We start from the raw sequence: 9,932 nt of genomic DNA, 5'->3' as shown, positions 1-9,932 counted from the left end.
ATCCCTAACTTAATTACAATTCCTCCTGAATCACCCTGTATGTAATGACAGGTTTTGTTACGTAACTTATAAAGGTAGAAGGTAAAGGTATCCCCGTAACATGCCATGAAGGCACTTGGGGGGCATGGAGGTAGAGCCCCATGCTTTCCATGACCTCGGCACTAGAATGAGGTGGTGTGGTCGGTACCACGCTCTGACCGCCTTTTACCCCCGGGAAAGACCCGGTACTCAATTTTATAGGAGGCTGAGTGAACCTCGGGGCCGTTCTGAAAGTTTGGCAACGAGAAAAAATCCTGTCACCACCTATAATTAACAAAAGTTCAACAGCCACGGATTCCTGGGTTCATAACTACAGTTCGGGTTGGTAAAAGCATAGTTACAAGACTCACCTTTCTGTCGGCGATGCCTCTGACTGCTTGAAGCAGCTCGGCGGCAGGAACACAGAACTCTCTCTCAAACCGCACCAGGTTGCCGTGGAAGGTGCACACCAAAAGATCACGCGCTTGTCGCACTAGGACGGGACGCACTCGCGGGAAGTTGGGGTACAAGGTACCGAGGTGGCGTTCCACCAAACTCGCCACGTCACATTTAGTCTACAAAACAAAGAAGAGAAAAACACTGCTTGTAATAAAATTGTCGGTTGGTTACAAATTTCTTTAAACTAAAAAGCACAAAAAAAATACAATGGTTTGAAACAGCACCATTCTTTTGTGAACACGTATTTCAATTTAATGCATTTCCTTTTTACGAAAAATTCGGTATAACGAAAGAATATCGCTCCCTTGTCGAAAAAAAAAATCTACCTTTTTTTACAGACAAATACTTTAAATATATGATAATTCGTTAGCTAGTGAGGACATAATTATTTTATATTGTAATAATATTACACCGAGCGGGCTAGCGGCGTGGTAGAGGGCTGACCTTGTATTCGGGAGGTCCGGGGTTCGATCCCAGGGGGCGGCAATCCTAACTGAGGTTTTCATGGTTCCCTCAGTTATTTCCAAGCAAATTCCAGGGTTGTATCTCTTGAAAGTCCTGCCATGGACGGAGATCCTTCCCTTAATCCTTTCATATGTGTGTGAGTGAATGATGTGTAATGTCTTAAATGTTTGTGTTGTATCGGAGGTGGCCCTGGCATTGAGCTGATCCCTCATTCGGGGAGGCCCTCCATGTCCTTGTGTGGTCAAAAAAGTATGTATGTGATCCACTAGATTAATTCCTCTCCAGACAGGTCGCGGCTCTGTAAGGTCCTTGTGGCGTGGGTCGTATAAAAGAACCTAAAAGGGAGAGGTTTAACTAAGGTAAAGAAAATAATGATACTGCAACTTCATAGTGACCACGTGGTCATTAATTATTTAGCTAAGTAGTAAGTATGTTTACTACACTATTTACCAAAAAGTAATTGGGCACTGTTTTTGCCCCTTTAGAACCTCGTGGTACCGCCTCTTGTTGCTATAACAGCAGCCACCCTGTCAGGCATGCTCTCCACTAGTTTTTGTAGGATATCCACTGGAATGCGTCGCCATTCCTCATGCAACATGGCACTCAGTTGGACAATGGAAGTTGGCCGCATCTCCCGAGACCTCAATCGCTGGTCCAATTCGTCCCAAAGGTGCTCAATGGGATTGAGATCGGGACTCTGTGCAGGCCAGTCCAACCGGTGAACATTATTGTCTGCATACCACTGCATAGTAGCCACCGAAACATGGGACCAACTTCCATTGTCCAAGTAAGTGCCATGTTGCAAGAGGAATAGCGACGCATTCCAGTGGATATCCTACACAAACTAGTGGAGAGCATGTCTGACAGGGTGGCTGCTGTTATAGTAACAAGAGGTGGTACCACGAGGTTCTATAGGGGCAAACACAGTGCCCAATTACTTTTTGGTAGATAGTGTATGATGCAGATGTCCCTGAATTTTGTGTTAGTTATTAATAGTTATTTCTTTGTTCTCTCCGTTTAGATTCCTTCCACCAATCATAGCTCACCAATCCCACAACATGGCTTCCCAAACAACATGGCAACTCTTATCTTACAAAGTGCTTCATAAAACTTGAATTTTGTACTTTGCCTATGCGTTTCTTTAAACTTTTTCTTTTCAAATGCAATGCAAGTTCAGTTTTTTATTTTATTTGATATTTTCCAGACCTACATTAGGCGGAAGTAGAGGTAAATGAACAAGAATGTTTTTTGTTCAGAAGAAAACGTATTTCGATACAACGAAATTTCACTACAACGAAGAAATTTCAGAGGTCCCTAGGATTTCGTTACACAGGTAGTTGTCTGTAGAAAGTACAATAATATTCTAGTGCAGCGTTTCTCAAACTATGGTCCGCGGACCACTTGTGGTCCTCGAGATCTGCCCTTGTGGTCTTCAAAAAAAAAAACAGAAGAAAAATAAAATTCAAACGAATTGCGTATCACACAACAACTAAAAATCTCAGAGTTTGTAAACGACACATGGTAATCGCCTTTCACTTTTTGTCCCAGTACTGACACCTTATGAAATTTATTTACCCTACCCGTCTATCGACTTCCCACTCTACTTTAGCAAAAAAAAAAAAAAGAGGGATTTAAAGCACTATGAACGTGGTGTTTCTCCTATCCTTTCCGTGCACATCTGTCGCGGTGCCTGTAACCCAACTAGGGGCTACCCGAATTCAAAACAGAACCAAAGTACCGAACCTTTTCATGTATTTATGACTTTCTTAATAGTTTGCACATTCAAATGGTCACGTACTGTACGTCGTACTCCAATACTAGAACAGGCAAAATTGCATCTTTACTTGTTGAAAATCGGGCATGTTTCTGCATTCATTTTTTTTTTTTTTTTATCTTTTCGCAGATGTCGATATAAGAAATTTCCTTCTGTTAGCATTAACTTAATTAGTTAATACTAATATAAAATTAATTGAATTAAATTAACTGTTCTGACTTAAAAAAGTGGTTCCCACTTCAAAAAAGTTTGAGAAACGCTGTTCTAGTGGTTGTATCATTTAAGTCAGTGCCTGCAACTCCCCTACAAACCCTGAGATAATAACTACACTTAACTGAAGTGTGTTGTTGATCAAGTGATGTCGAAGACTTGGGGAGGCCTAGCAGACGGCGAGCGAGCACCGGAAATGAGCCCACAGGAAGTGGAGGACCGCGCGGCACGTACCACACGCCGAAGAAAGACGAAATCCGGACAGCGGAGAAAATACTGTCACTATTATTACATCACGTAGCAGGGCGGCTTGTGGGTGGTTGTTGCCCCTATGCTCGGATTTCAGGACGTCAACCCTCGGGTCTGACAGCAGTAGTAATAAAAAGTGAAACTCGTTATCCTCTGTTTTAACCCCGCATCCTTTGTGTCGTTCCGTTATAACCCTCCTGTAATCCGGTACCTACATGTAGCCAGTCTCCGGAGTTCATCTTGTTTTAATGCACTGTTTTATTTCTCTGCTGTCAGCAATTATCAGAATGCTGCATCTGCAACAAGTTCTGTCTCAGTTTGCTTTACTAAAACAGAATGTTCACGCTAAATATTTCAGCAATAGCTTTTGTTACCGGACATTTTCACACAAGTATGCGCTTTAATCGTGCCTCACAAAGAAAACATGTTTTTGGTATTCCGGCTACCAGCATGACCCTATGCATTGAATTTTCTTCTAAATCAGGGGCGCCCAAACTTTCTACATGGGGGGGGCCAATAATTGCACTAGTGATTGACCTCGGGCCACATTACAGTGTAGGTACTTAATATTACGAGGGCTATTCATAAAATAACTTCCGTTTATTTTTTACAAACTTGTGAATGACATTACAGAATTGGGTTACAGTACGTTTGAAAGTATACACTCTAATTTATTTTTCCACATAGTTTCCAGTCACATTGAGACACTTGTCGTAGCGTTTGACGAGCTTTGAAATTCCGCAATCGTAGAATTCGGCCGCCTGCAACTGAAGCCAACCTACGACGCTGGTTTTCAACTCTTCGTCATCGTCAAAGCGCTTCGAGCCAAGCCACGTCTTCATGTGCATGAAGAGATGGTAATCGCTAGGCGCAAAATGTGATGCTTTTCTCGATCAGATTGTGACAGGAGATGAGACTTGGGTGCGGTATGTGAATGCAGAAACAAAGCTTCAATCAATGCAGTGGGACCATACTCACCCGCCGAAAAAAACCCACAAAGTGTCGCCAAACACTTTCCACGACGAAACTCATGGCAACTGTCTTCTGGGACACAAAAGGAATTTTGCTAGTGGAGTTCTTGGAGAGGAATGCCACAATTAACGCTGAGCGTTACTGTAACACATTAACAAACTTGAAAAGGGCCATTCAAAACAAACGTCGTGACATGTTGAACCCTGGGGTGATTTTCCTGCATGACAACGCCCGGCCGCATACAGCGCGTCGTACTGCGACCAAACTGCAAGAGTTCAACTGGAAAGTATTGGATCATCCTCCCTGTAGCCCAGATTTTGCGCCTAGCGATTACCATCTCTTCATGCACATGAAGACGTGGCTTGGCTCGGAGCCCTTTGACGATGACGAAGAGTTGAAAACCAGCGTCGTAGGTTGGCTTCAGTCGCAGGCGGCCGAATTCTACGATTGCGGAATTTCAAAGCTCGTCAAACGCTACGACAAGTGTCTCAATGTGACTGGAAACTATGTGGAAAAATAAATTAGAGTGTATACTTTCAAACGTATTGTAACCCAATCCTGTAACGTCATTCACAGGTTTGTGAAAAATAAACGGAAGTTACTTTATGAATAGTCCTCGTAAAAAAACGACGTGTATTTTATAATTAAATTACGACAGAACAGATTGTAATAAATTAATTAAATTATAGTATAGTTTTTCTCGAATTAATGGTGATAATAGGTATATTTATTTAGTAGCCTTACAGAATGTTTTCGTAAATCTAATATACCGTAAATACGTATTACTGAAGATAGTGTATTGAAAATTTTGAAAATATTCGCATGGCAATTGTTTGTAAGGAAATTAATTAACAAAGCAACTACTGTTACATTATAAACAAAAGATACGTGCCCATGTGTTGTAAAAATGTCAGCTCTATAGCTTCAGCAGATTTCGAGAAAATAATTTAATATTCAGATGACAGAAAGTTGCTCACCAATATCACCTTAAAAGCATAATGCGATAAGAGTTTTGTTATGGAATATTAGTTACACTTAAAACATATACAGCACCTAGCTAACTTTGCTTTGTACTGTAATATTGTTTTGATTGGTTTATTGGTTACTTTTATAAGGTTAAAGGTACCATCAGTAGGCCCTATCAATTCCAACTTATCATGTCATACTCAATCTCTTTTTTTGGGATACTACTTTCTTTATGAATTATGTTTTTCATCCATGTAGTACAGTATAGTTGGTACTACTATGGAATTTATGTGAATATTCCTTCTTAACTCTTTATTATTTATTTATTTATTTATTTATTTATTTATTTAAATTCAAATATACAGAATAAAGAAATATAATTACAAAAACAAACAAAGATAAATACAAATAAAATAATACAAGCAATATAAAAAGAAGATACAGTAGTATTAACAAAATTTGAGACCGAATGAGCAGCGCTCGTGCTCGGTCGCAGTTCAGATATAATATTAAAATAAAAAATAATAATAATATAAATAAATAAGTAAAATAAAATAGGAACTAAAATATAATTACAGCGGCAATGGAATTAAGTATATACTATAATATTAACACTAGAGAAGAATAATATCGCACGTGAAAAGTAGGATTAATATATATTTCAAAATTATAGAATACAAATATAATATAGGTTGATTAATTCATACACATAGGCTATAAATTTATTTAATCAAATTTAAGATATTAACACGTTTCTAATTTTCTTGTTATATGTTAGTGGGTTACATGTTAGAAGTTCTGGGTGTAATTTAGTTAAAGCATTGTACAACCGAGGGCCAAAATTTATGCTATGCTTTAGACCAGCAGATGTGAGACATTTAGGTTCTACTAATGTTATTAACATTTTAAACACAACTGCAATATTAAGAAATCAGTGTTTTTTGTTTTACAGACAATATAGATAATATCAAACAGAAAGAAGTCATATAAAAATAACGACATAAATTTCACGATCCGTCTGAAGTTTGTACACCACTGTTTTCTTAATCCAACAGGCTGCTTATTCATATACACAGCCCTTCCTCTTTCCATACTTAGCGCTTGATGCCCGCGCACGACGTCAAGATCAGAAAAATGCGCTTGCTTTGACATCACTGGTCTAGCACATAGCACTATTTGCGTTAACTGTTATAGCTTTGGACTGGAGAATTTGAAAACAAATCGTATCTCGAAAACTAGGCTTTCTCCGGATATACAGGGACATCATTTTATTTTTACTTCAATTTTTATTGTATCTGAGTTTTTGAATGTACTTCACTCCCACCCCTTCTATAATGAAGTTCAACCGCCCTCCACACATATCCAAGACCGCATATACAGTCATAGTAGCCTTACGGTCATAGTAAACAGTACGTTCCAAAAATATGTTCGCGTTTTCCAGTGACGAAAGAGTTTTCAATATTACATCATTTTCGCACAGGTACTGTCGCCCATTTGCCTACGTCGCATTCCGGTTTTCCCCACCAGCTTCTATTCGCCTCTCTGTAAAGGCAAGTGGCTCTTTCTTGAAAACATTAATTTCTGTTAGGAATTGGACGTCTACGTAATATTATACCCATAAAACTGTTTAAAATAACTTAAATAAAAGGGCCTCGTTAAGTAATTAACTGTCACGTGATTTCCCCCCTTTCTACGACCCTGCGATAAAACCACTTGGACGGACAGTAGATAGATGTCTGAGTAATTTTATCTTTTCGGATCGAGCAAAAGTGAAGATTGAATTTACAGTACGTAAGGTACTCTGAGAGTAGGTATAGAACTATTTCAACATGAGTTACTAGTACGAAGGACGGAACTGGTAATTGGAATTACACACATTAGAACTGAAGTCTGTATCGAAATGAACGGCCACCATTTTGAAAATGTGTTTAAATATCCATATTATGATTATTTTTCAATTTAACTACATTCTCTATATTGTACGCTAATGTGCTGTAGACAGTATAATATACACTGCATAATGAATACGTCCGCATGGACAGCTCAGTTCGTGATAAAAAACACTCATTGTTAATACTGTGCTGTATTTTGATTAAACAAAAACCTAATGAAAATTATCATACTCAAAAGCGTGATATTTCCTAGTTTACGTAAATGGATGAACTACCTTTCTTCCCTCCTATACCTAGTAAAATGATTTGTTTGTATATTACGCCAGTATCATCGAACTCCAGTCGTGGAAGGAGGTATCAACCGTTGATCCAAAGGTATAGCCAGGTTTAGGCCTATATTAGAAATGTTCTTCTCATCTTCTTCTTCATGCATTAAGCCCTACAAAGGCTTGTTGCGCGCTCCAAATTATTAGTTCATTGGTCTTTCCATAGTTTTTTTGGTCTTCCTATGTTTCGTTTCCCTTCCGGTATATAATTTAATATTTTCTTTGGGTATCTTCTCTCATCCATTCTGTCTACGTGATCTAGCCATTTTTGTCTATGATGGTCTATTCCTTCATTTAGGCTAAAAATCTGTAATTGATTTCTTATGTCTTCATTTCTGATTCTGTCCCTTTTAGTGACTCCCAGAACTGATCTTAAAAACCTCATTTCTGCTGCCTGTAGTCTACTTTTATCTCTACTTGTCATTGTCCAAGTTTCACTACTATATAGAGCTGCAGGAACTGCCATAATTTTATAAAATTTTATCATCGTATCTTTTCTTGCTTTATTTTTTAAAGTTCTTTTAATTGTTCCGCATATTTTTGAAAACACTTCAACTTTCTTTCCAATATCTACCTTTGTTAGTAAAGATAAAATGATGTCCCTGTATAAATTTATAGAGAGATTTCTTATTTAAAGTGGAACGTACGGGGGAAAAATCGTTGTGAAAATCCATTATCACTTGGTGAGCTTTCCTTGTGAGGCGGGATTCGAACCTATTGCAGGGTCTTTCACGTAGCATTAAATTTGTGCCTTAAACTGCTGCGCCCAACACGGCGGGCCGGCACCGATTAATTGTTCCAATAAATTACATTCCGGTACGAGCACAGTTTCACTGCACTGCGAATTCACCGCCGCGCCGCCCGTGGCTAGCTTGCAGACTCCCGCAGAGGTCGGCAGTGCGGCCGCAGACTCATACATTAAGCAACCCGATATTAGAGCCACTTGGTCATTAATTACAAGGAAAGCGTGTGCATGATTTGCAACCAAGAACAATCCGCCGCGTTAATTGGGTACTGCCAGCTAGAGCTTCATTAAAGCGGGTCCAACAAATCGATTATTTCACTATTTACTCACGTTGTATTTCAATTTTTTGTTCTTCCCAATTATTAAATGTGATGATGTTTGGAGCATTGGGAACACCACCTACCCAGAGCCAAAGCTGTAATTTTGTTCTCTTCTAAATCACTTCTACGAAGTTTCCAGCTCTGCTGAATGAGCCGACTTCTCAGTACGAGAGACACATCACGAGCTCATCTACGGTCCAACACTTTCAGAAATTTGTTACAGAATCTCTGTGACACAAAGCGTGTTATTAGTAGCAATTATAAGACGCTGAAGCGAAATCTTTATTATTGGCTGCCTATAGTTTTCAACATAAACAGGTCACCGACTTACGAAAATATTCCATTTTCATTCTCAACCTGATAGAGATAAGGCCATCAGGCCTTCTCTTCCCCTCTACCAGGAGATTGTAACTACAATATTAAGAACACAATTCTTTGGTCGGCGGGAAAAGTCGATTTTTCTGTTGTACCTAATCACATAAGTCAAGTATTTTTTCTAATTAAAATTTTTGAAACAATAAAATTTATTGCATGAAAAAAGTGTCTTACTTTGACCAACATACTGTACATGAATTTCATTATTATACTTATATTCAGTTAAGAGTAAATTAAAAAAAAGTCTCTCCTGAAAAATTCATTTTTTGACTTATGTCCCTTTTTCCGCCGACCAAAGAATTAAAACTATAACAATTAATATTAAATTTACAATTACGACATTAATAAAGACTAGAGAGTAGGGTATTATGATAATGAATAATTGAAAAATGTTAGTTCTATCCTTCAAACGTACAGAAATTTGATCCGAACAAATGCAATATTTTAAAATTCCTTTGCAGGACGAAAAGTTACATTTGTTCAGATATAGTCAATATGTAAGCCTACATTCCTTAAGATATTATAAATAGTAAAAATAACGTATTCTAGTGTCCTACATAGTGCAAAATGGCAGTCAGACATTGACTGCTTTCAAAAGTCGATTGTTAAAAAGACTGCTTTTCGTCTCTAGAATAAGTTCTTTCCTCAAATATTATTTTCGTAGAATACGATTTTTATTTTTAATATACCAATTTCTCTTCATTATGTTAATCATACCTTTGGTCCAAATTACCTTATTTAACCTTAAATTCAAATTGTTTAACTCTTAGAATTAGTATTCTAACAATTATATATATATATATATATATATATATATATATATATATATATATATATATATATATTCATTTTTGATATTTTTATATTTCTTTCTTACATGAAATTTTGAAAAAAAAAATATATTTTTTTTTCTACGTTATGAATCTTTCAAAATTCAATAAATCAAACAGAACTAAAATATCATTTATGTATATAATATAGACCCTATTACTCCATTATATTATTGCATAATAGTTTGTCTTTATTTTATAATTGTATTATTTAATAATTTTTCACAAATTGCTTCTATCTAACAATGCCACAATGACAAACGAAAGAGCGAGAACAGCGTCTTTTTTTTCTTATGGTGCTATCTATTGTTTTCTGCCAACAACTACAATT

General features: G+C 37.4%; 1 protein-coding gene across 2 annotated transcripts in view; it reads right to left on the bottom strand.

Moving 5' to 3' along the window:
* Positions 1-305: 305 nt before the first annotated feature.
* Positions 306-9,932, bottom strand: part of LOC138692288 (uncharacterized) — a 646,074-nt gene continuing 636,447 nt past the window's right edge. For both annotated transcript variants that reach the window (XM_069815469.1, XM_069815470.1), the window contains exon 3: positions 306-593. In XM_069815469.1, coding sequence (XP_069671570.1) covers positions 321-593 — 273 coding nt within the window. In that variant the 3' untranslated portion in view covers positions 306-320. The remainder of the gene's footprint in view (positions 594-9,932) is intronic.

Source organism: Periplaneta americana, chromosome 16, assembly GCF_040183065.1.
Source record: "Periplaneta americana isolate PAMFEO1 chromosome 16, P.americana_PAMFEO1_priV1, whole genome shotgun sequence".
Classification (NCBI taxonomy): domain Eukaryota; kingdom Metazoa; phylum Arthropoda; class Insecta; order Blattodea; family Blattidae; genus Periplaneta; species Periplaneta americana.
This window is presented reverse-complemented; position numbering and strand designations above follow the sequence as displayed.